The sequence below is a fragment of the Poecile atricapillus genome, chromosome 3, assembly GCF_030490865.1.
Source record: "Poecile atricapillus isolate bPoeAtr1 chromosome 3, bPoeAtr1.hap1, whole genome shotgun sequence".
Lineage (NCBI taxonomy): Eukaryota > Metazoa > Chordata > Aves > Passeriformes > Paridae > Poecile > Poecile atricapillus.
This window is the reverse complement of record NC_081251.1, coordinates 109,786,329-109,812,715: the sequence shown is the minus strand read 5'-3', so window position 1 is coordinate 109,812,715 and position 26,387 is coordinate 109,786,329. Positions and strand designations below refer to the sequence as shown.

At 38.2% G+C, this 26,387-nt stretch overlaps 1 protein-coding gene across 3 annotated transcripts in view; it reads left to right on the top strand.

Moving 5' to 3' along the window:
• The window catches only part of MACROD2 (mono-ADP ribosylhydrolase 2), an 858,369-nt gene that overhangs the window by 564,000 nt on the left and 267,982 nt on the right, over positions 1–26,387 (top strand). For all 3 annotated transcript variants that reach the window (XM_058834012.1, XM_058834013.1, XM_058834011.1), the window contains one exon: positions 4,996–5,026. In XM_058834012.1, coding sequence (XP_058689995.1) covers positions 4,996–5,026 — 31 coding nt within the window. The remainder of the gene's footprint in view (positions 1–4,995; positions 5,027–26,387) is intronic.

Sequence of the window (26,387 nt, the reverse complement as noted above, 5' to 3'; positions counted from 1 at the left end):
AAAAAGCAGGCAAACCTCATCCCAGCATCGAGTTTGTATGTGGGGAAATCAAGTTATTTGACTCAACTTCAGTCCAGACCTTTATCCAGGCAGTTAATTGAGCTATTGCTTTTAACTACTGAAAGATTCTAAATTTGAAAAATTTAAAATAACAATTTGGTGAGATTCCTCAAGCAGTGAGCCATCTTCATTTATTTCCATATTACAGTGCTCTACTATCTTGTGTAGGTCATTGTAGCATCTGGTTTCAATGTCTTCAAAAGTCTATCTTAAATTCATGTAAAGTTAGAATACACAGATGCTAAAAATAACTTATTCCTTAATATTTTTTCACCATGCTCATTGTTGAATGAATGTCATTTGGTTGAACTTTCTGATTACTTAAGTTAAAAAAAAGAAAAAGTCATTCATTGTGTAAACTGTGACTCATAATTTATCAATTTGAATATTGCCAGCAAACAGATCATCAAAGGATGATCCTCCCCTGCAGCCACCTTGTTTAGTTTGGTTAGCAGAAAATTTTAAAGATTCTCTTTTTGCCATTTTAACCTCTTAAGTGGCCTCTCTCAGTAACTGCTCTCTTGTGTAAACAAACAAACAAACAAACTTAAAGAGGACCTCAACCTTTGTGGGAATCCCAGCTTCAGCTGTAGTTGCTTGACCAGCACTTTGTTAGCTGTCAGCACCTTTTGAGAGCCTCTCCATAGCTGGTGTGTAAACTTTTAGGCTTGTGAAAAACTGAAGGTTTATGTTTCTACCAAAAAATTCCCACCAATTTTTTTGGCAATTGTGTGCCCAGTGTTTGCCTCTGATGATGAGAACCTTCCAGTGTGTGAATGAGGGAGCTTGTACAAATGCCTAAAGGCTTGCATGTGACATGCTGTGTTCAAGACATTGCTTATTTTTGAGGTGATAATTGCTTTTTTTATTCTTTAAAGACATAACAAACATGCTAGTATTTAGTATATTGTCATATTTAATTGTTACTTTTTTTTTTTTTTTTTCTCTCTTCACTTTCAGGATAGAGAATTATGTTGGGATTCTCTGTTTATGAATAGAGGATTTTCTTTGAGTGATAGATACTTCCAAAATCTGTTGTTTGCTAAATAATGGTTCAGAATTATGACCAAAAGATAATTAATTTCAGGAGAGAGGCTGGAAAATAGCATAAGATTTTAATTTATTTTTCTTCCAGACAGAAGTATAAGGATTTTTAAAAGGGAAAAGGAGGGTATTGTAGCTAGTGGTTTATAAAATCATTTGGTTTATAAGTTTTATCTAGTAACAGCAGCAAAACTTGACTCTGGGTGTTTGATGTTACTGATTTTAAGTATGTATCTAGGTACTTTGTGACTAGTTCGTGCAGCAAAAGACATGCAATAGTTCCTGAAGTTTATTGTGTTTTGTTATGTTTTTTGAAGTTCAGTGTTCTTTACAGCATGTTATTTTGGAAAGCATCTAAGGTGCACAAGGTTTTTAGGAGCTTAGGCTGATGAACAGGAAGATAAGTAAAGCGCGGTGCATGAAGGAACAGCTCTCAAACAGGAGAATTAGTCCTCTTCACAAGACAATGCAGTGAAATCAGAGAAGGATTTGTGTTTGATACAATTTCTGTCTGCTGTGTTATCTGCTGGAAGAAAAGTGCTTACCTTGTATACGGCTTGGTTGTGGCAGAAATGGCTCTGGGAGACCAGTTGAGAATGCCGAGCCCTTAATTTGAAGGCAGTCCTTGCTCTGTGTAAGCAATTAGGAGCTGTGGCTGCAGTAGGAGGCATGTGGTCATGTAGGCTTGGCAGCTGTATTCATCTAATGTAGAACAGCTAATACACTGCAGCTCAGTGTGAACTAGAACCCCTTGATGTAGATAAGCCCTTAAGTATTTAAATACCCAGGTCCTTCTTACTGAAATGTCTTCGAGTCCAACTTGGCCTCCGCATGGTGACTATTGTAAATGTTCCTCATAAAGCTGCATTACATTTCATCCTAATTAGCACTGCTGCTGTAGCCTTGCTAAAGACACATTGGATTAAAAAGAACCAGAGGCTGAGCGCCCACATCCTCTCCTACAGGAATTAAATCAATTTCAGTCTTACAGTATTCACAGACCTGATTTAATTTGGCCTCTTTCTCTAGATGATTGCAAAAGCACAGTAGTAGTAGGCAGCTCCTGCCTTTACGACTTACATTTAACTTCAAAGCTGTGTCTGTTTCGAGTGCTATCAGGGTAGCATTTCTTAGTCCCCAAATAAAGCAAACATATTATTTTGGTAGCAAAGAAATTAAAGGTTCATAAATAAATAGTGGTTACCAGCAGCAAATTAAGATGAGAAACATTTTTATTGTGGAAATAGGAATGAATGTTACCTACTGTGAAATGGGTTTTTTAAATTGAAATCAGATATATAATTGTTATTAATTAAGCACAGAAAAGGTTAGAAACCCTAACATCTTTTGTCCATAAACCAAATAGTGTAGTATGTTGATATCCATGCTGTGAATTCCCTATTACTGCTCTGCCAGTAATTTCAACCTGGCATCTAGACTAAATTGTCTCCCTAGGAGCCAAGAGGAGCCACGGTTGATATGTGATCTCGGGCATGGGTCTTTCTTGAATGAATAAAAGCACTGTCACATTTTACGAAATTACATCTGCTAGTTATGTGCTGTGATCATCTCAGAATGAGGGAGAGGGCAGAGCTCATCTGAGTTATGGCACAGACCCATATTCCAAAGGAACTTGATGGGATTTTATACAGTCTTGCAGCTCCATTCCAGATATGTTTCAGCTGCACGACACAGCCTGAAAGCAAGGTAATGATTGTGCCTACACAATAATTTTTAAAGTGCTCAGAAACACGCACAACACACAAATTTCCAGCCAGAGCTTGCTGAACACGTTATTCTGTGAATGGGGATGAACAAGTTTGACAAGTGGCTGCCATGCATTTCTGAAATTGCAGTTCTCATCTTCTCTCTCTCAGCAGAGATGAGAAGGAAGCCCCCGGAGCCCTCGTGTGCTTGGATCCAGCACCCCAGTGCACAGCTGTGCTGCCAGATGTTGGCAGTGTGTGCTCAGCCTGTCCCATAGGGCAGCAGCCAGTCTTGTAAATCCCTTCAAGGTCCTTGTCACGCCTTTAAGTAGGTTCATTTAATGGTTGGGCTCGGTGATCTTTAGATCCTTTTACAACTTGAAGGATCTGTGATCTTGATTAGACGCCGTGCCAGTGGGATGCCTTTGCTTTGCAGCAGTGAGGAATCTGCAGTGACCTGGAGGGAACCCTGGCCCTCCAGCCCAAAGTCCTGGCTGGGTGGCTTTGTGACACGTGTGGGGATCCAAAGTTAGTAGTGGAGCTGTGTCCCAAAAGCATCATGAGGGCCCAAGGAGCCACAGGATTGCTGGAGTTTTGGAGGTGCTGCAGGGCTGTTTCCCCTTACTGGTTGTGGGGCCAGTGAGAGAAGGAACCATGTAAGAGAAGGAACATGTAACTGAATAACTCTGTTACTCGTTTTCTGATGCAAATGAGTATCTGAGTCCCATGCTGTTACTCAAATTCTGCAAAGAATAGAAAACAAAACACTTGTTTGGAGCAATTATCTCTTAATATGTGGAACTGCAACAGTGGTGAATTTTAAGATCTTTTTATAAACTGGACAGAATTGTCCTTTATGCTTTTCTCTGATTGCTGAAGTATCTGTTGCCCCTTCAGCCTGAGCTCTGTAACCATATGGTGGTTGTTTTTTATTTTTTCTACTCTATTCTTCATTTCTTTAAAGAGCTGATTCTTGTGATTTATTGGGTACAAACTACAAAGCTAAGTACTTTTCAGGATGTAAGTTGTAGTGGCTATGAGAAGGAATGAGACTATAATTCTCCTCCACTTTATTTTAGTTAAGTATTTTCAGAGGGGAGGGGAGGGGAGGATGTATTCTTTCCATTAGACCTCTCCTTTCTTAATCACCATTCCCTAATTAATTCCCTGGTTAAATATAAAGCAAGCATTAGCTTTGAATAATGTTTTCCTGTGTGATTAAGTAAAGAAGAATTTCTTTCTTTTGTATGATGACTCATTGCTGGGGGATCTGGAGGGGAGCCTCAGGGTGGATATTTGAGACTTTGGTCCCAGGTGCTCTCATACCTTTGAGCTGTGTCTGCTGTCAGTCCAGGGTGGGAGGCAAAGGTGATATCACATATCAGCTGAACACAAAGAAAATTGCCTCTCTCGTGAAATGACAGCTTTGTTTTTTTCCTGGTGGAAAACTGACTCTGGCTCACAGAAATGCAAATCTCAAGACAACACATACAGCTTAGCAGAAATGTAAATGATTTTTCTTGCTGGCACAGTGTCTGTAATATTTCTTGTTGCATGATGTATATTCTTTGGTGTCCAAGCTGCCCCAAAAATGTACTCTTTCTTTTCACCAGCATCTTACAGTTCCTCCCTCAGAACCAGTTTGCAAACCTTTGGCTTGTACAGCTGTGTTGGGTCACACCATAAACCACATCTGAAAGAACTGAGGTCAAGAACAGAATCAAAAATGGAGATTATAGTGAATGAGGGCATGGCTAAGAGGCATAACATAGTCTAAGCTGGCCAAGTTTATTTTACTGATGAAGAAACATTGTCTAACTCTACCCAGATGATATTACTTTTTTTTTGATACTGTAGTAGCTGATGGTGTTAATTTTTAGCTCATAGCATTAAATTTTAGCTCTACAGGTAGTTTTAAAAATGATTCTGTGTTCAAATGTTGCTTGTAGCTCAAGATGTGTAAAAGAATGCAGCTTTACTATTGTGGCAGCAAAAAAAACACATGGAATATGTTTCATATCATGACATGAGAATGCCGGTGATTTGACTGCTGTATCAGTGAATGCTACAATATACAGTCTCTGGGTGTTGTAAAACAGGCCCTTAAAAACACTCTTGGTTTTGATAAAAAGTATGGTAAACAGAAATCCCACTGATATTTTTTTCCCTTTCTTTTGTTTTCCAGGCCTTTCCCTGTATTTCAACCGGAATTTATGGTAAGACACACTTTCAATGTCACTTTTCTTACTCATTTCTCCCCATTATTGGTATTTCAAGCAGTGATATTTCATATCAGATGTCTCATGGTCGTTTTGTCTCACCCATGTATTTATACCATGTTAAACAGCAGAGACCCAAAGCCTGTGGCTGTGGCTGGATGCTGAGGAGCTGGGAGGTGGGACACTTGTGTGCAACCTTTAGCAGAACCCTGAGAGCCTGTGAGCCAGGAGCTGCAGCTGTGATTGCACTTCTGCAGCAGCTCTGAAACACACTGCTGTTCTTTCAACAGCAAAACATAGCAGGTCCAGCAGAATTTTCCATCCAGAAGGAAAGAAAGATGCCACAATGTCCAGGACTGGGGGGAAAAAAAAATAAATAAAAAAAATCCAACTTGCTAGAGTAAGAGGAAATTATCTTTGTTCCCTTGACTTTTGCATCCACCATTTTAGTTTATTAATTTACATGCAAATTTACATGGCCTGAAGGAACTGGAAGGAAACAGTTATTGTAAGGCTCTTGCTTTGTTGTAATCATAAGGTAATCCATCATTAAGAGTCAACTGGCTTTTGTTTGGCATTGTGAATGAAGCATGAGCATGATATTTGAAGGGGAAAAAAATGAGCAGTTCAATACTTAGAAAAGAAATGATAAATTTGAGAAAACATGCAAACTACAAAGGGAATATTTTTTTTTTCCTTAAACAATAGCCTATGTTGATTTTTCTCCCATTTAGACCCAATAAATGATTGTAACTTTGATTACTTACATGATTTATACTTTTTAAAATAAGGATGTTTTAGAGAAACTTGTGGGTGCTCCATTCCTTGAACTGTTCCTTGAACTGAAGGCCAGGTTGGATGGGACTTTGAGCAACTTGGTCTTGTGGAAGGTGCTCCAAGGGGGATTAGAACAAGATGATCTTTAAGGTCACTTGCCACCCAAATTATTCAATGATTTTATTCTAAACAGCAATAAGTTAAAAAAAAAAAAAAAAAGTATTAAAAAAGCCATTATCATGTAACAGTGCAGCATGACAAGTCATAACATATAGTAATTGTTAGATAAGATAATTTGAGCTTTGACTAACTGGATAATTCAGATTCAGGAGGTGAGAATGGAAGGCAAAAATTTTTAGGCTTCTTCCTTCTTCTTCAAGGACTTATTAATTTTTTTTTGATGATTGTAAATCTGAAATAGGCTTCAAAAGGTAAAATCTAGTTCCATTTGGGTGCTGTATTCCCTTCTACTTGAACTACATTTCCATTGTTGCAGAAGAACATGCAGATGCCATTTCCATGAGCACTAGAACTGGCTGAATATAAATTTGGTTTCAGATAAATCTCTGCCTCAGTTCTCAGTTTTGGTCCCCCTTTTGAACTTGGAGGCAATCTTTGCAATTTAGTCCTTGTCTCATTGGCTTAAATCTTGATATTTTACATAGATACATTTTTATTATTATTTTAGAAAATCAAGCAAGGCATGCTGTAAATATATGGAAATTGCTAATGAGTGGGATGTACAAATAATAATAGTTCACTTTAATTTAGAATTTGCCTAGTTAATAGAAAAGTCTCAGCAGGTGATAAATATGGTTCCCTGAAGCCAGCAGAGAAAGTTGGGAAGGATCTCTGATAGGAATCTTGAGTTTATGGGAGGTTTTCGATGCTTTACTCAAAGGTAGCTGTGGCATTACTGAAATATTATACACTGCAGCAGATGCTTTTTCTATAATTGTTTGCTGTTTTCTCTATTGGAAATAAATTAAAATGCATTTCTGCTAAAATGCTCTGGATTTCTGAAGCTGCTTTTTGGTTTTTTTTTTGTGGGGAATACAACCTCTAATTGATTATACTGTTTACATTTTAATAAATACTTTCTATTCTTCAATTAAAAAAATACTTCCCTTCTTTTCCACTGCCTGAGAGTAATAATTAAGCAGGCAGCCCTGGATCTGGCTTCAGGTGTCAGTATTTTCAAGAATGTTTGACAGCAGTTACATTGCTAAAATTACAATGTGGGTGGTTATGTGTTTACAGTGTAAAATACTCACAAACCCTACAAAACTGTGCTTTAATCTTGTTGTTTTGCTTTCTCCTTTATCCATGCATATTCCTTTAGATAAAGGCAGTGTCTAGATGAAAAAATGGATCAATCTTATTTCTGTTGGCCAAGCTGATTAGGATATCTCTGCTGTGCAGGTAACACTGGACTATCCAAAAAAACATTACAGAAGGAACACACTTGTTGTTTCCTTGTCTTGGAACCATGCAAACAAATCCTTTCCCTTGAGGAACCCCTGGCTGAGGACACAATTTCTCCTACAAACTCAAATACAGAAATTTGCAAGGGATCAACTGAGTATATCCAGTTTGAGAATGTGGATTGAGTCCTGCTCCAGACTCTTGTAGGTGCATGGATTGCTCACCTTCACTCTTGTCATGAGGACAGAGTGTTCACACTTCTCTGGGGAGCATTCTTGCTTTCATCACTGCAGAGCACTCACTCCTTTACTCCCATAGGAAGGAAGCTGGGAAGAAACAAGCCATGCAAGGCTTTTTCTGAGGTCATGGCAAAGGGCAGATTGCTTTTCATAGGAAGAGTGTCAGATAGAGGAAAAGTCTGCCTTCCTCCCCAGACACTTTCCTGATGCTCCATCTCCAGTCATCGTGCTGTGGATGTTTCAGCTGGAACAAGTTACAGCCTTGAGAAGGCCATTTGACTGCTGCACCGTGCCAGCAGTCAAAACTTTGATTTTCATGTGCTCCTGTTTAAAGAGTGCTGGCAACAAATCCACTCACAAAGGATCTTTGATTTAAGAAGCTTGATTCAAATGAGGGATTCCATCCTTGAGAAATTACAGAGAAAGCAACCAATGCTAAATGTTTGTAAAGACTAAAAAACAAGTGAGAGTCTGCCCACAGGCACTCTGGGAAAAAAATTCCCTACGAGATCCCAAATCCCTAATCTATTTTCCTAAGAGATCCCTGTCACCTTTAATAAGCTTAAGAACTGCTAATCAGTCTAAGAAAGCAAAGGTTGTGAAGGTTTATATCCCCATGGATCCCTGGGTTTCTCTCTTCCGTTGCAATAAATGCTTTTGTTTATACCAAGAGCATGAGGTTTCCCAAATAAAACTGTTTGGGGGGTGGAGTGAGGATTTGCATCCTTCCCATGGCATTAGGGAGATATTGGAGTATCAAGCTACAAACATCCTCAGTAGCTGTTTAGTAGCACACAAACATAAGCCAGACCAGTTCGATTTTTAGGAATTTTCTTACATTTTGTCTCTTTTTCCTTTTTAAAACAATTTTACTATCTGTTTGGGAGAAAAAAAAATATTAAAGGGATGAAAATATCTATATTTCTGTATATTTATGTATAGATATCTATATATCTGAATCTACAGTTCAGAGGGTAGAAAGTGCTGTTTTAGGCTGCAGTGTGTCAGATTTTCATGTTATACCAGTGGATCACCATTTACATGTCCAGTTTCCCCTTAGTTAATGTCCTATGTCTGGAGTACCTCGAGACTGGGAGACTGGGGAGGGAAATGCCACTTTCTTCAGTAGATTTTCTGGAAGAGCACCTCATTAAGAAGCTCTCCACGGATTGGGGCGTTTGCAGCCTGCAGATTGAGCAAGGGTGTTGGATATGGTGCTACAAACCTTCCAAACCACAAAAGTAAAAGAAGGCTCTGCAGATGGATGTAAGGAGACAGGAGTTTCCATGTTTGTCACAAAGATGTTGAGAGATAATTTTGGGATAGACTACACATGGAAGGAATTGAAGATGTTATGGTCTATGCACACCTCCTTACTTTTACTTTACTACAGCGTCTGCTTTTGTTCTGAGATACTTACATTGGCAACATAAGCTGTTCTTCAACAACAGAAACTAGTATTTAAACTGAAAAAACAGTGTTTATTATTTTAAACTTAAAGGAAAGGGGGGGAAAAAGAAGAAATAAAGTGGAGGGAGAAAGATAAAACTCCTATTGGTGTGTATTCATATCTCTACATCAGTATAGCTGTATGTTGTACCTTAGCTTGATTTCATGAAAATTACCTCCTCTAATTGAAGAGAGAGGCAGCTTTTAGTTTTCTTAGGAATTTATAAATTCATTATTTTAAAAACACAGAGAGAAAAAGACCAAATGCCACGAAAGTGCAGAACGTCTGTGGTGGTTTAGGTAGTGGAAATGCACAATTTCACCACGTTTTAAACATCATTATTACACTGGAGTAAATCTTGCTGCTTGTAGAATCAGACTACTGAGGCTTACGTGTAGCTTTTGGCCCGGTCACGGCAAAACATTGCACAGTTTTATTTGCTACGTGTTGCTATAGGGAGGTCTGAAAAGAAAAAGAAACTTTGTGTGTGTATAGGAAACAGAAGCATATAATCTGTTCTCAAGGGAGGATGCAGGGAGGGAGCACAGATCCTCTGGTCTGCTTTAGATTTGGGGCAAGAGGACCTTTGGTCTTGTGCCAGCTTGTGTCACCGCTGTCCTGACCCCCAGCCTATCCTGCTCTGGGTCCAAAGAGTGGTTCATCCTGCCAGGGAGCACATCCATCAGCTCTTCTCCCCATGATGTGATCCAAGGTAGATTATAACAAAGGATTAACCAACAGGTCTTCTACTGAAACATTATAAAAGCCCTCGGAAAATCTGAGTCAGAAGACTAAACCACAAATGTTTCCAGAAGCAGAATAAATTCCTGACACAAGGTTAAAGGCTGAGACCATCTATTTCCATCTTTCTCATCTGTTTTTTCTCATTTTTCTGTTGGCATTTCATTTCTGGAATAGATGTTTCTTTAATGAGCAATTCTAATAAGGGCTGCACTGCCATCTTTCCAAGGAAGGAGTGAGCTGTAAATTTTTCAGAGCCACTATACACAAATGCGTAATAAGTAACTATGAAGTACTTTTGTATTTATCTCCAGTCCAGTGCTTTGAGTTCCTGTCACCATTAGAAAGGTCTGATGCTTATGTAGTCATCAGGATTTGGATATTGTGATGTCAATTTAGGTTATCCAGGAAAATGGATATTTTCATATAAATTCTTTGTGATAAAAGAATCCAAATCCAGTAGGTCACATAAGAAAAGTTCCTATTAAGAAGATTTTCATAACTAAGCTAATTTTTTAACTTGATCAGCAGATCCTTATCCCTCAACTCACACCATATCAACTTTTTTTGACACTGTGTTGTTTTAAAATATCTTTTTTGTAATTCATTCAGAGATAATTGCATTTTGTTATTTGCTCCATAATTGGCATAATGTAATATGTTCGCAAAAAATTAAGATATATGAGAACTCATTCTTTGACACTTCTTTTGGGTCTGATCACCAGTTAAATAGATTATTATTAAAAATAATGGTAAGAGCTATGAAATTGCTATTATAATATTCAAGTAATCCTAGAAATCTAATTACTACTTGTATAAAAATTTGTTACATGCATTATTTAACAGTGTTCTTATTTCAGACAGCGTGGTGTCCATGATACTAATTGGTGTCTTCCCATAATTTAAATACTAAAAAAATTATTACGTGGAAGTGTAAATTGATGAGCTCTCAGCAGTCTAAAATTAACATTCATGTGATGTATTTAGCAAGGAGAAGCTCTAGCTTGATTCCAGACGAGAGACTTAATAAGCTCTCTTTTTCAGTGAAAATTAGCTTTTTATGGATAATGTAGTTTGACTATCTAGAATTTTATCTATTCCAAAGGTCTTGCTGACTGGTACAATTTGCAGCATTTCCGCTGAACACTAGAGGACAAATCCTGCCCTTCATTCAAATGGCACTTAGTGACTGTCCTTAAAAATTTCCCTTTGAAAGCTTAGACTGTTCACTGAATAGTGAGTGCCTCATGGCCTCCCTTTTAGTTTTTTCCATGTTCTCCTTAGGAAGAAATAGAAGTCTATGTAGTTACTTTTTCCTTTTCAAATTGTATTTATATGTATTTATATTTCAGCCATGTTTATACTAGATACATATTATTATCTTATTGCACCTTTCAATCTTGCAGCTACCCACCCTCTTTAACCTCACTGCCTGGGTTCTACTCTGCAAGAAGCAATTGTGTGCTCTATAGGTATCTCCAGACTGCTGAGGAAAAGCCAGGAACATCTCCAAAGGCATTAAAAACATCTTGAGCTTTGGGCACTCTTCCCCTTTTTCCTTTCACTTTTTGTATTTTTATTTTTATTTTTTAATTTATTTTTTTTTTTGGTCAGGTAGCTATCCTGTAAAGCATAAATAAGCTGGAAAAGTTCTCTGGTATTCAGAAAGCATATTGCAGAAATCACAAACAGGACTTCAGCTAGTCAGATATATTATCTGCTTTCATATTTGTGGTTTTCTATTCAAAGAATGAGGAATGTCTCACTTAACATGATGAAAGTTAAAATTCTCTGTTGCTGTATACCAGCAGAATAATTTAATTCTCTTTTCTAAATTCTCTTGGCTGATGTCAGCAAGATAATCTGATGTGTTTGTTCTGTGGCTTTACACTCTGGAAAAGGTAGTTGTTTGAAGATAATTCATTAAGAAATGAATTGAAGTAAGAAAATAAAGCTATATGGACCTCATCCTAGAGACATTACGTTGACACATGAAGTATAAAATATTTCTTGGTAAAAGGCCCAATTATTGCTATCCAAACTTTTTCTTTGATGTAATCTTGCCCCATTCCCCAGGAAAGAGCATGTCTCTAAAACTTAACTTGGAGCCCAATCCTTTAGTGAATCCTTCTGTATTGTGGTGGGTGTCTTTTAACCATATTCATGATTAGATGTAGTGTGAAAACACAGTCATTATAATAATATCATCTTTTTCATGCCTTCCCACATCTTAGCACTCCGCAGTGATTTCATTTACCTGTGCACTGTGGCATAACTAGTCTTGAATGTAATCTTAGTTATACCACACATTCTGTACATTTCAGCAGCTAGGAAAAACCCACCAATGGCAAGATTTCTGTTCCTAGATGATCACCCACAACCATTTTAATAAAATGCAATTGTTTTATCTGGACTTTACAAACATAAACAGAAGGAAGCAGCCGTGAAGCCTGATGAGATTGATGCCCTTAGTCCCATGAGTTAATTTTCAGTAGTCTTGTGAGGAGCAGAGAGTCTGCCTCAATAATCCTCGTAGCTCCCTTTCAGCCTGAGATATTCTGTGACTGAGTGTATTCAACTGAGTCCCACTCACAGCTTAAAACTCATTCTGTGAGGACAGAATAGTGGTTCAAGTCTTTGTCTGTGTCTCCTTGCAGAGCTTTTAAAAGCCCTGACACACTAAGGTTGAGTAGCAGTAATATTTGTGGTGTCACCTATATCAAATAGTTTTACCACAAAGGTGTTGACCCTTGGTATCTTTTTGAACTTCTGTGACTGCATTAGATAGTAAATGCCTCAAGAAAACATCTTCTGTTTCCCATTAATTCCTAAGTTTTTAGTGCAGAAGGTCTGTCTGTGGTCTGGCCATGGAATAGTGTGATGCTGGGCCTTATTTGTCCTACTTTTTATCCACCATAGCATTTCTTACTGTTTATTTATGCAATATCTATTGTAGTGGTCCTAGTCAGTGTTGGAGACCCTTAATACTACTCCAGTACAAACACAGAAAGTCTCCATATACATAAATTTACATTTACATAACATATACATTTACATTACCGAAGTCATCTCTCGTTCTTAACTTTGGTCACTTCAAGAAGTTTGGAAGAAGTGTGTGTGAGAATATGGAGACTTTCAGGTGCCTTGTGAAAAGTAAAAATGTATTGATGTTAGGACAAATATCTTTCTCCTGAAATGAAAGAAAGGATCAACAGAATAGACCTGCTATTCTGAGTCTTATCAAAGTACCTGAAAGTCAAGCTAAAGGCATTGCTGGCTCTGAGGGCTGTTCACTGTGTTGTCCTTTTTCCTGCATCTTTGTTAAATTGGAAAGCTGCCATATATCACTGGAAAGGGCAACTGCCACTGAGGCAGAATAGCAGAGCTGAATGATACTGTGTAGTGAATGACTAATCCTGTTTCTAAGCCAAAATCCTGTTTATAAGATGTATTCTGCAGCTCTGCGCACCGCAGATCGTGTTGGCAGCTGGGTTAATGGAAGGCTGCCTTGGGCCTGGAAGAGAGTTAGTTGTGCCTTTTTGTCTTGGGAATGCATTTAGAGCTATTGTGTGCTGCACATGTTGGCAAAACGTTCACCTGTCTTCTGTCTCAAGAAAATAGTATAAAACACTGTGATTCACAACAATGGAAGGAAGCATCTCTTACAATAGAATAGCTCTGAATTTCTATTTTTTTTTTTTTTTTTTGTAGAAAAAGGGATTTTCTTTTTAACTGGCAATTCCTGAGGTAATAAAAAGTTAGATTTATGCACATACTTTGAATTTACGCAACTCAAGTAACTTGCTGGTGATTGTATCGGTGAATAAAACAAATTGCATTATGCATTGCCAGGACTGCGATGTTATTTCTCAAATTCCATATTAATAACTATTAATAAAATACCAGGTTGTTGTGGAATTGTTTCCTGTTTAATTAATCTATCAGAATCTGATTATTCAATTTAAGCTAGTTTCTTATATCAATGAAATATTGCACAGCTAGGCAGAACACATCAGGCTTATTGCAGAGGAAATGCAGCAAGAGTCAGAATTTATCTTTCTGTGAGTACTGTTGGGGAGAAAGTTCGAATCCTTTCCAGAGCTTCTGTGCAGAGCAGAATCATTACTAGGTTTGTTTACTTGGCAGCAATTGTGTACATATTAAATTCCCCTTCAGGTTTATTCAGGGTGAGGTTTGCAGAAACAAATGTGCACCTTGTTGGAGAGTGCTAAGTCAGAAATTCAGTGCATATTAACAAAGTGACTATGAAAACAAATGTGAAAGGGTTTTTTGTGTACCTGCCAGGTAGGCAGGATAGAAGTCAACCATTTATGCTGCAGAGCTGGTTTGGGCAGGGGGAAGTCACCTTCTGCTTTAAAATACACTTTGGGTCAGGCTTCTGCTCAATAGAGCTGCATTTGGTTTATTTCTGAGCTGTCACTGCTGCAGAAAAGGACCGGTTCACAGGGTGTTCTGCGAGAAGATAACTGTAATTGGCAATCCATTTCTTCATTTCCATGGCATAGCCAGCCTTGACAAATTAATCATGATCAAATGCAGGCTGTGGGAAGGGGGTGACCCATGTAGCACAGAAGAAAAATGAGACCCTGTGCTGGCACGACAGACTAATCCTTCAATTCACCCATCTGACTGAATGAGGGGACTTGTTGCGCCTGTCACCAGCACCACCCATAAACAAACTGTTCACTCTCAGTCACAGGGTTTGGCGGGTGTGATAAAGGTTATTGAGAGCATCCCAACACCTCATCCATCACTGATGGGGGACATGGAGCTCCTGGATAAGTCCTCAGGAGGAAAAGTCACAGTGGCTTACAAGATCCTGCCTTGAAGAGAGAACAACCTAAATTGTGTTTGTGGAGTGGTTTTGTGTCTGATCCCAGTGGAACTGAAATGACTCCTTGGTTTGGATGGGTGTGTTATGGCTACTGCAAAAAAACAGTAAAAATTTGGGGTTGAAGTTTAGATTATATAAGGGTCCATTCCAATCCAAGCCATTCCATGATTCTGTTAATATTGCTGGAAGGTCTGGGTGATTATAGCTTCACACTGACTCTGATTTTGTCCCAGGGAACAGGAGGTAAGTTGGTTCCAGATGGAAGGAAAACAGTGGCAGCCTAAAGAAAATTATTTACTCTGACAGTTGTGTAGAGAACTTTGGAACTTTTGGTAGATGTTTGCTTAACTTCTTATCTATTTTTTGGAATTATGCAGCAGCTGTGTGGCTTCTAGGGTTACATTAGGAATATGGGACTCTTTTAACTGGCCTACTCATAGTAGTACTCATAGTAATGTTCTTTACTTGATGATGTACTTTATTCTACCTATGGCTATGATCTTAGGTTTTCATCTGGCAACTAAAATGGAAACAGAGCTAAGTTCATGCTGGAGCACATTGGATCCAGAGAAGCTATGGTGATTTGCACTGTGAAATATGGTGATTAGCTGTGAAATATTCCATTGCATTGAGAGGGATAAATGTTAGAGTGTTTTTTTTGTTATTGACCCTACTCACTTTGAATAACTGCATTGAGCTCAGCAGGGGACAAATCTAGTCCAAAGTATTGTACTTTTTTTAAAATATTTGACTTGGGCAGGGAAGACTTTATTGTACTTTTTCTTGAAAGGGTATCTAGCCCCTCGAAAAGAACATTACTTTAAAGTCTGATTTGTAAACTATTTGTATATATTTTTTATTTCTTTCAGTATATTACTTATATATAAGAGAATGAAAGTACTTGCTTTCCTATATATTACTAGATGATAATCTGTATCTATCATTTTCCAGTTTAGTTTTGGACAATGCAGCATATCATTTTTCTCCCCTTCTCTCTGTGATGTTTGAAAGAGCCCTTTAATAGAAATATGATATAATAGTATTTAAAGGGTAATAATTTCTTGTATGTGATGCTGTGGCAGTGGAAGACTTTTTGCCCCCTTCTGTTTAATTTCTCTCTGGAATATGAACATTAAACATTCATTTGCAAGGAGTATCCTATATAGAAAATATAATAGTTCATCACACATTGTGACTCGTTTCTCTTACAAACAAAATTTTGGGTTGCTTTGGGTCACTCACTGAAGAATGTGCTATTCAATGTGAATAATTTTATGTCACTTCTGCATGGGGAAGGGCTCAAAAACCCCTGAGCTAAAAAAGAGCTGATATAAATGTCAGCACCTTGTTCTAGCTTCCAGCCAGTACTGTATTTTCTTTATCCATTTTCTTGTTTCTCAGTTTGGATGAACAAAAACATATTTCTAAATCACAAAAGGCACCACATGAAGTGTTTGGCCTTTTGAGGAGAAAGGCACAGGAATACCTAGAACGTAAGATAAACAGGTGCATCCTCAGGATGAGACTGTTCAAGTGGTGACCAGTGTGAGGTGCATGGTTTCAGCTTTGTGCACCAAAGTGTTGGAAAATTGGAGAACCAGTTTTATGCAGAATGCCTATTACCGTAAATTGCCCGGTGTAGGCTGTGAGCTGCAGACAGTGCAATCATAATAGCTTCCAAACCAATGCCATTTCATGGATTCAGAACATTAGTCATTCTCTTATGCCCTTAATTACCATTAGGTAGTTACACTTGTGTCTGTAATAGGTGCTAAACATTCTGCCACTGATAGGTTTTTAACTATTCTTTTTGTTGTAGCAGTAAACACGCTATAGCTGACTGTTAGGAGGCCAGAACATTATTTTTTAGCCTAGTGCCATTAGGAACATGTCCAATGACATTTTGAGCTGTATTTGCTGGTTGGTTGTAGCCTTCTGGGTTTGGTTTGGTTTTCAGGGTGTTTTTTTTTCCTGTCTTTAGGAATGAGAGTAAGGAACAATTCTGTTGCTAAGCTGGCACTGCTTAATTAAGAGACGATGTTTTTTTTTCCCTTTTTGCCTGGTTTGCAAAGTGAGAAAGGAAGGAAACCTGTTAGATTTTTCACAGTACTAAAAACAAAACAGAAGAAACAAGTGATGCTATTTATGTGCTGGCCATGCCAGTCAGTGCCCTAGGAATCTGTTGTATTTTGCTATTAACATTATAAACTACAATTCACTAGTTTTCAGTAAAACAATGAACCACTGATGTATAGTAGATTCTTCCCCCCAAAAAAAGGTGTGAGACTCAAAGCTTCCTTTTAATCGAAGCTGCTAGCCATGATTCAGGTAATGAGAATACGAATTGGCAATGCTTCCATGACATTCCTAATGAGGATTTCATGATATGGAACCCTGTACCCATCTCTCAGTTGTGTAACTTGGTGTAGTTGTCACCATTTTATTGACTGTACGTGAACAGAAGCAGTGACTGTCGTTGCCCTGATTGGTGGCCAAGAGTTAGAGAATGTACAACTGATAAATTTTAGTGTAACTGACTCCCCACAAATATTTTCAGTTGATATTTTCCAAAATTCTGCACAAGTGATGTGGGAATATGTAACTGCTCTGGCCTTGAACTTTTTTAATAATGCCAGCATATTCAAAATTTTCTTACTAAGGGCAGTCAGTGATGTTCTGGCTGCAGAATTTGAGGCATTTGATGGTAAAGAATTAGCTTCCAAATACTTTCTTAACTTGTTCCATGTTTTCTCTTTCCTAGTCGTTGACCTTCTTCTGAGTTTTTCATGTGATTACATGGCATTTATGCTGACCTTAACTAAGCTGAGAATTTTCTGAAAAGGAATAAATAGAAATGTTTCTCCATCAACACTAATGCCAATAAAACATAGGCCTAAAGTTCATAAATATATATTAAGTTCAAATTGCATATGATTTCAAGAAATCATCTCCTTTTAAAAAATTGCATTTGATAACAAGTTATGTTTGCTTGATAGACCAATTATTTAAGTTTCATGGTATCAAAGCTTTCTGCTAGGGAGAGGTCACCTTGACATTTGTACTGAATGCATTTCAGCCTTGGCTCCACATTTTATCATTCCTGATGTCTTAAATTTTCCCTTACCTCCACAGTTTTTTTTAATCTACTTATTTTTATTATTTGTTTTTATGACTTACTGTCAACATATTTCACTGATTTTCTACTTACTAAACAAAATGGTTCTGTCTGATTTTCATGTGTAGCTTTAATTTTGTAACTTTTAATGTATGATCCATGCTATTTAGGTCAGTCTGTATTTATTGCTTGTTTTTGTCCCTGCCTACTAAATACATTAATGTCTGTGGGTCTCTAAATTGCAAGGTTCCTATCTTCCCCAAAAATGTCAGGACCGGTGATGAAACTCTCTTTCCTTTCCTTTATTATAAATCTAGATATCCACAGAGTAAATGCTAGAAGATAATAATGGGCTTCACTCCAATCCTGAATTACCTGTCTGTAAAGCTCAGCACTTAAGGCTATCATCACATTAGCACATGTTAGATGCAGTTGTTTAAAAGACACTGTTTTATCCAAAACTGACAAAACCACCACCATCAAAACCCCAGAAAATCCTATCAAAGTACTGTTTGGCCACTCCAGTTCCCCCTGTGGTGAGAATGCTCAGCCCACTGCTGCCCCAAGCAGGGACCCCTGGCATTCCCAGGTCTGTCAGTCCACCTCCAAACCATTTCCATCCCAAAAAGTGTGGCTGGATGAAAGAACACCTACCCTGAAGCTGTTGACTCCAATCCAGCCCACTGATTTCACCCAAAGCAGGGGATGTCCACACAAACATGCAGGTCTGAGCATGGGGCAACTCCTGGGGGACAAGGATGTGACAGTAACACCTTCATTTCTTAAAAGTGGATTTAGAAGGTAATGTTCTCCACATTCTGAACTTGCTTTGTTCCAACTGGTTTGTGAGCCTTTTTATTTGTTTTCTGGATTTTCAAAAGTACTTCAATCCTTCAGAAGCATCAGTTCTTTCTGGTGGTATTATCTCATGCATGAGATAATGTAATTTCTACATGAGAAAGGTAGATGTGGAATCTGATGGGAAATCATAAGCAACAAGATTGACGTTAAACTTTTAGCACAAGAAATGTCCCAGAAGCTCACACATTCATTGTTTCCTCCCTTGACTCTGGTACTGCACACAAGCTCTTTCAAATGTGTTCCAATCAGTTTTCAAACTGTTTGCAAAAGTATGTCTGACTGCTTACATTTTTTCCTTCTTCCATCTCTTTCAATCTGTTTAGAGGATTTTTTCCAAAATCTTGCTGGAGAGGGGATGTCTTAGTTTGACTTCAGTTCCTTTCTTTTGGTGTTTGCATGAATTCAGATAACCTGCAGCAATTAGTCTTCTGGTTTCTTAAAATTACTCTGTTTCATAGAGGTTTAGTTGTAATCTCCTGTTTTCTGAGGAATACAAATGCTTCTTTAACCTCTCTGAATTTTAGAGATTCTTCTTTCATTTGGATGCCCAATTTCTGTATTCCTAGAATTTCTTTATTTCTGTATTCCTAGAATACTTTTAAGTTAGGTCTGCTGGTTATATGGTGATTTCTACATAGCTTGATTAGCATTCTATTACAGTGCTGTAATTTATTTTTTACGTATTCTTAAATGGTTTATATAGCAACTGCACCTTTCCTGTTTGTCATAATTTTAAATAATAACATTCAGACTTTCAGTGGCCTAACACCACAAACTTTGAGTATGTTATTCTTTTTCTGTCTCCTAGTACTTACTGTAAGTTCATCAGGTTTTATGTGTATCAGTACCAAACTGCATGAGATTATTTTGTGAAATTAATATATAAATACGTATAGTGCACATAAACTTTGGTATTGAAATAATTGGATTTGACTTATTAGAACTGTGAGTTTTCCTGCTTTTCTCTGGAGGTCCTTTCTTTAGCAATTGATCTCTAAATAACAACCATGTTTATTGTAAATCTAACTGGAAATGTCTAAATGGAACTGGTGTGTGTCCCCAAGTACCTTACGTTGAACTCACCAGCACAGGTACTCTCATGACTCAATTTTCCATCCCCTTCCTTTCTTACAGTTTTTCTGCATGTGATTAGGACTTCTTTTTGCAGGCTTTCATGTTTTGGTGAAGAAAAAAAAAAAATAAAAATACTAGAATACGTAGAATGTTTTATGGCAGAGGAATCTGTGTTGTATGGTGGCTTGATGTTGGCTGACAGATGCCCACCCACTCACTTGCTTAATTCTCAATTCTCTTCCTCCTCAGCAGGACAGGGGGAAGAACAAGATGAAAAAATATGAGCACCAACATGAAGACAGGGAGATTGCCAAGTACTATAATGAGCAAAACAGTACTGATTTTGGGGAAAAATTAATTTAATATATTGTCACTTAAAATAGATTTACTTAGTGAGAGGCAAAGGTCTCCCCTGAACCCCATCTTTCCCAGGCTCAGCTTCACCCCCTCACTCCCAAATCTTCTTCTACCTCCTGAAAGAGGAGCCCTCAGAGCTGTTTCTAATTTTTATTTTCCCTCACTCCCAGATGCTGTTTTTCCCTTTCTAGATTTTGACCCATGCAGTGATACATACATACAACTTGCCATCCTTCGTGCAGTTTTGGGATATTTTTTTACCGATTTCTCTTCCCAGAGATGTGCAGAAGACTGAGTTGTGAAGGCTGTTGTCTGCATACCAATAATTCACTGAAATAATCCCAACCCAACTCAATATTGCAGTGGCATTTTTCACAATCTGGAGATGTGCAGCTGTCATGATAAAGAGAACTATCTGGAGTGTAATTGTATATGTAGTGAGGACGCTTTGATAAAATTAATGGAAATCACATTGGCTAAAGCTGTTCCCCAATCTTGATTCTGTCTTACATTTTTGATGATATAACAAAATTGACAACTTCCTTTGAATTGACAACTTCTTATTACATATATAATACATACCTATTAAACATCTCTTTTCCCTCATTTGACTCATTGCTTGTCAGTGAGGTTCCTCCATGCAATGCATTTAATGCTTTTCCATATCCCTTCTGCTGATCTGCCTGGGATGTCATGTTTCTGAGAGAGGATTAGTTGTGTTTGACTGTGGCATGGACCTGCTTTTCCCAGGAGTGGTGTGGGTCATCTCATGCTGACCATACACATAACCTAAATTTAATAAAGTGCTGGAACAAACAACCCCTTTGTGGCCACGTGGCCACATTTAGAAGGAAATTGAGGTGGGAGGTCAATTTTCACTTTAAGATAGGTTTGGAGATGCCTGGGTTTTTAAGTGGAGGTCTTTAAATCTCACTTTTCTGAGAGGTGGTAAGAAATTTACATTTAAATTGTACAGATCAGGTTCTTATTTGTACTGCATTGTGGGACAAGAGAGATTTCTTAGTCTTCCAAATCCTTTGGTGCTTGATCTGACCAACCATTTTATTGGTTCCTTTGTTTCAAATCTGGACATTTCTTCTGAATACAGCAATTGTCATTTTCTGTCATTGCTTTTTTCCTCATCTCAATTTGAATATTGTTCAAAATTACTTGAAAAACATGTCTGTTTGGGCTTTATGTTTCCCCCTGAAGAGTGGCATCTCACAAAATTAAATCATTTTACTTTAAGGCTGGATTTACCACTGTTGGTCTAACCAGAAATGCTGATGTTTGTTAAACCTTTATGAATGCTAGGAAATCCCATTCCTTGCTAAAGCAGCATTTTTGCTCATATGATGATTTAAAAATAAATTTTGAAAACCCCAACAATATACTGGCAACATACCAGAATACATGTTGAAAATCCTATTTAAAACAATTTCAGTAAGACCTAAAGTTCATATCAGGACTAAATTGGATTTGAGTTTCTGGAATCGCAAGTGCCATTAACTGGTTATTTAATTTCCTTTTTGATTGAAGAATGTAAGACTCAATAAAAGCATAATTGTGAGTGAAATGCAAATTAGAGATGTTAGGAGAAATTTTATTTGCAGCAAATACTTGTTTGACGATACTGTGATCTTTTGAAACACTGAAGAATCTGATAAGATCTGGGTTATTTTGTTGATCAGCTACCAGTATGGGCTTAAAAAGCAACTGTTTCTTGGGGGGATTGTTAGTCAAAAGTGTTCTCATGAGGGTGTTCCAAGAGATAAGGTTATTTTCATATTTTACCCATTAATGTTTTTTTTTTTATACCCTTTAGAATTTCAGGTCTTTCTAAGAGCATCAAAAGTGAATAAAGCACTGTTGTAACCAGGCAGGTTTGCTGAAATCAGTGTTTTAAATTTCAATTTTTCCTTACTCTTGCTTTAATCCAGTTTTTCCCATTATTCCAAGTTTCAACAATCTTCTAAGCACTTATTATCGGTTGTGTATGCTGCTGTAATCTCAGAACATGGGAAAAGGTTTTTTGGGTCAGCATTGGGAGGAGGGTTGAAGAGGTGCTAGTGGGTTCCATGTGGTTCTTGTTGACAAAACTGTTGCTGCAATACATCCTGAAATGGAGATAAGTAGTGTAGATTGGCTGGTTGCTGATAGATACAGGAGCATAAAATCAAAAAAGGCACATTGTGACCCTTGCAGGACTAAAAGAAGGATTTGTGGAGCTGACCTCTTGCCAGGCAAATGACTACTACGGAAATGAAGCAGCATCTGGGCAAAGGGAAAAAATTCTTCTTCTTAAAAAATAAATGCATAAAATTCTGAGATAGTGCAATGATGCATCAAGTCCAACAACCTGCACAAGCACTTGTTTTAGCAGCGTACCTGTAGTGTGTGTTCAAGTAGCGTGAAGTGCCTTTCTGTACAGTAAAGAACAAGCCATTAAGCATCAAATTTAGAATGTACCCCCTCTCTGTTTCCTCCTAAGTGTACTGACATTTTTGAACTCCAGGTTGGATGGAAATATTTCAGTTTTGAGCTGTTGTACATTTCCTGAATACAATAGCTGCTGGTGTGACCCTTTAGTACGGTTTACTGCTGCCTGAAGCAAGAATTGGAAAAAAAAAAACAGAGTGTGAATAATAAAGACAAATAAGAATCAATAATGTGTTTGTTAAAAAGACTAAACTAAGTAGATTAAATGTGCTAGACATAGTGTCTTCCTTTTTCACCCAACCTGCCCTGTAACTTTCTTCTTCATCGGTCTTTTGGGAAAAAAGATAAAAGGACATCTTTATTTCCTTTTTTTTTTTCTTTACTTTCACAAGGAGTAAGTATATATTGTTTCAGCTGATTATGTGCTCTTAGGAAATCTTTGATTTCCCTTGGAGAGGAGATAAGAGCAGTGCTTCAGTAGAAATAATGTCAGATAGTTTTGTTTGTTCTTGTACGTGGATGGCCTTCCCCAAACACTCTGTTGGTTTTAGCTAGCTCTTTGTGTTGCATCTGCTAGAGCAATTGGACATGGTGGGAGTGATTTAAAGGCTAGAGCTGGGCTGGCAACACTATCTGTGTTCTTTATGTCATTTTGTATTTTTTTTCACTATTACCTATGTATGTTTGATTCCTCTGAAGTTTCTCAGACTTTCTATGCTGCCATCTTCCTTCATTTTGCCGTGGTGGCTCATGTCCATTATTTCATACAGAATACATACATGTGTTTTCCCAAGTTCTTGTAACTCCTGTGGTGATGTGCTGCCTGTTCGAGACAAAGTACTGAGAGCTCTGGCAAAACCAGTAGCTCTGATATTTTCTCTTACATTCAGCCCTTCTTCCCAAAATCCTACTCCCCATCTTGCAGCAAGAGGTTCCATGCTCCCTCCCCCTCCTCCTCTTCCTCCACCTCAATCTGCCGCTCCTCAGTGCATTTTCCTGGCTCCTGCTGTCTGATGTCAAAGATCCATCAGCAAGGAGGACAAGCTTCTCATGGCAATTCCTACCCCTTCTCCCCCTGCCCAGCCTGCAGTGGCAGGTGTATCAGTAGACATCAGGAACTCAGTAAGGAGGGGCACATCAAGAATATCTCTGCTTCAGATAAGCCTTCAGTCAGAGCCTGCAATCAATAGCAAAATGCCACGAGGAGCAGCTCTTGGCAAGGTACTGAATCATTCCCACTTTATTCCCACTGCTGAACAGATCATCCCTTGGAGCTTAGAGACAACGTGTGTCAAGGAGGGCCTTGGATATTGTCAGTGGAGGTTGAGGAGGTCCAATGCCCTGGACCACACATTTCAAGAGAAAGTACCAATTTCAAGTGGAATTCAGAGTGTGTGGGTTGGTTCGGTTGGGTTTTATCTCCTGTGGCATTAGCAAGACACTTTAGGAAGGTAGGATTGATTCCTTACACTTTGCTGCACTTGAGAACAACAAGGCATTTTTATTTAAATCAGTGGTTAGAATAAATATTTAACCTTGTTGGAATTGTAACTACACTGAAGCCAATATCCCATTGCTGTGCAATTCAGTGTATGATGGGAGATTTCACAGCTGACTAGTGCTTTACACTTTGTTTCAAATTACTTTGGCTGTATTATGTTGCCACCCTAAAACCCAACTTGCTTGCTATAAATGGCAAAACAGAAGATTTAATACTCTGCATTAGGAATCTCATGTACACTTTGAAATCTCTTTCAATTAGCATTTCTTTGTTTCTGGAATAGCAATTCTGGTTATGGTATAAAGTGTATTTAAGGGAGAATGATGTGCTTGAGCTCAGGAACAGCTGCATACATGTGTTTAAACAGCTGTGTAATTTACACAGATGTTGCATATACACTCTCACAGGTAGATTTTATAATTGCAAAACTACCTGTGTGAGTGTATCTTCCAATTGGATTTGCATTGTGTATGCTTTCTCCTCTCATAGGAGAATGCTAATGGCCAGAGCAGTGAGATCTTTTTCCTTTCAGTGTTGTTCTGGTGTCCCTCTGATCTTTCTCCCATCGTGCTCAGCTTGAAGCCTTAATTTTCTACTTGGGCATTAGAAATTCCCTGACTGACAGAAAATCTCCATCACACAGCATAGGAAACAGCACAGCTACGAAGCAGTTTTGCTTCCCAGAGTCTCCAAGTTTTGCTTGCTATGGTTTTTTTTCAAGACTGCTACAGAATCCATTTCTCCATGGTGTGATCCCCTGCAAGCATACTCCTTTACAAATGCTGGAAAACCAAAACCAAAACCTTGACTTCTAATAAAAGAAATCTACTGACTACTGCAGAAAACTGAAATTCTTACACATGCAGCTCTCCTTCAGAATGGCATTATGATACTTCTTGCAGCAAGGTACTCATAGGGGAACTCTGTTCCCCCTCAGCAGTCCAAGGGTAAATGCATTTTCACTAAAACTTCTTCCCCCTCCAATGCTAATAAATACCAAACAACTCAGTAAACTTGAAATCTAGGGGTTTTTTTCTGTGGACTCTTTAGACTTATTGGTGCAAGCCTTTGCTCCCATGACCTACACAATTCAAGTGTATGTCTCTGTTCAGCTGACACTTTTTACACAGTTATATGGCAGGTATTTTTCCAATCACATCAACATGGCAGAGTATGAAGTGAAGCATGGTGTGATATTTTGTATTTCAGAGAAAACAGCTGTGACCTAGTCTGTCTTGCATCATAGCCACCTTGTGGAACCAACTTCTTTCAGCTGCAGCAATAAGCTGATATGCAGTAGAAAGCAGCTGAGCTGTGGATGCTGCAGGTGAGTTGATGTGCTGGTCAGACAAGAGGCCTCTGTCAGCACACACTGGGCACCTTGTCTGACAAGCCAAGATGAGCAAGCTCTGGTACCAAGAGAGCATCTTGTATCTTGACCTGCAACTTGTCTTGATTTTGCTGGCTTGTGTGAGCTTCATCATGTTCCTTGGTGCCAGCATTGACCCTGACTGACTTAACAGGGATCCCTGTCTTACCCAGTGCACTTTGGTGGGTGAAGAAAAACTGTCCCTTATTTCAATTCTCTACCATCTTTGTCTCACTGCATCAGAGCAGAAATGTTCTTTTGAGTTTCTTTATTAACCACCTTCCCCAGCTGTATCTGTCATGTCAGTTGAGTGCAAATGGAAATGATTCTTCAGGAACTGCATGTAGTTTTCTGTTGCTACAGGATTTTTTCACTCAAGGAAAATGTAAAGGTATGTACCTTTCTTGGGAAAAATTGAGAAGCATGTCACAATTTCTTCAGAATAATGTTTTGTTGATGCATTTTGAAAATTTCCTATTTCCCCTTTTGTTTTACATGAATGATAATTACTGTAGCACAGTGTGAAGGATACAGTGAATTGGTGCAGCTTTGTTTCTCGGGGTAACAGAAAAGTTACTGCCTTTTCACAGTACTTAATTTCACTTTCTTAGAGTCAGTTTTTGAGTGGACAGCAAATAAGGTTTTCTCTGGCTGAATGAGTTCAATAAGGCAAGGTAGGTTATTTAGCAGAAGATTCATGGCTCTTCTGTTTAGTCTTCAACATAGCTGATCCAAATGAGGGTACTTCCTTTCCAGGATATGAGTGTCCACAAAAATGATCAAGGTAGGACCTTAGCTTGTTTGTCCAATCAGCGTGTGATGATGGTTATTTTAAATAATAATAATAAGAGTGAGTGAAAAGAGCAAAAAACTCAAGAATAGCAGCACAAAAAGCTTTTTTGGTAGATTATCATCTCTTTCCAAACAGAACGGATTTACCATGGTAATAGGAATCAACCTAGCGTGAGTGAATTCATTTTGACTACTAAAATACATCTTAGACAAGATGATTATATGGGATCAGTTGCAAGATTATTCTCTTTATTTCACAGCTGAAGGACAAGTGGATGTATTGAGTTAACCCTACCTCAGGCATGCTGGGCTGTGCATTTGTTCTCTTTTATTGTCATGAGCACTATCATCTGAGTTGTCAAT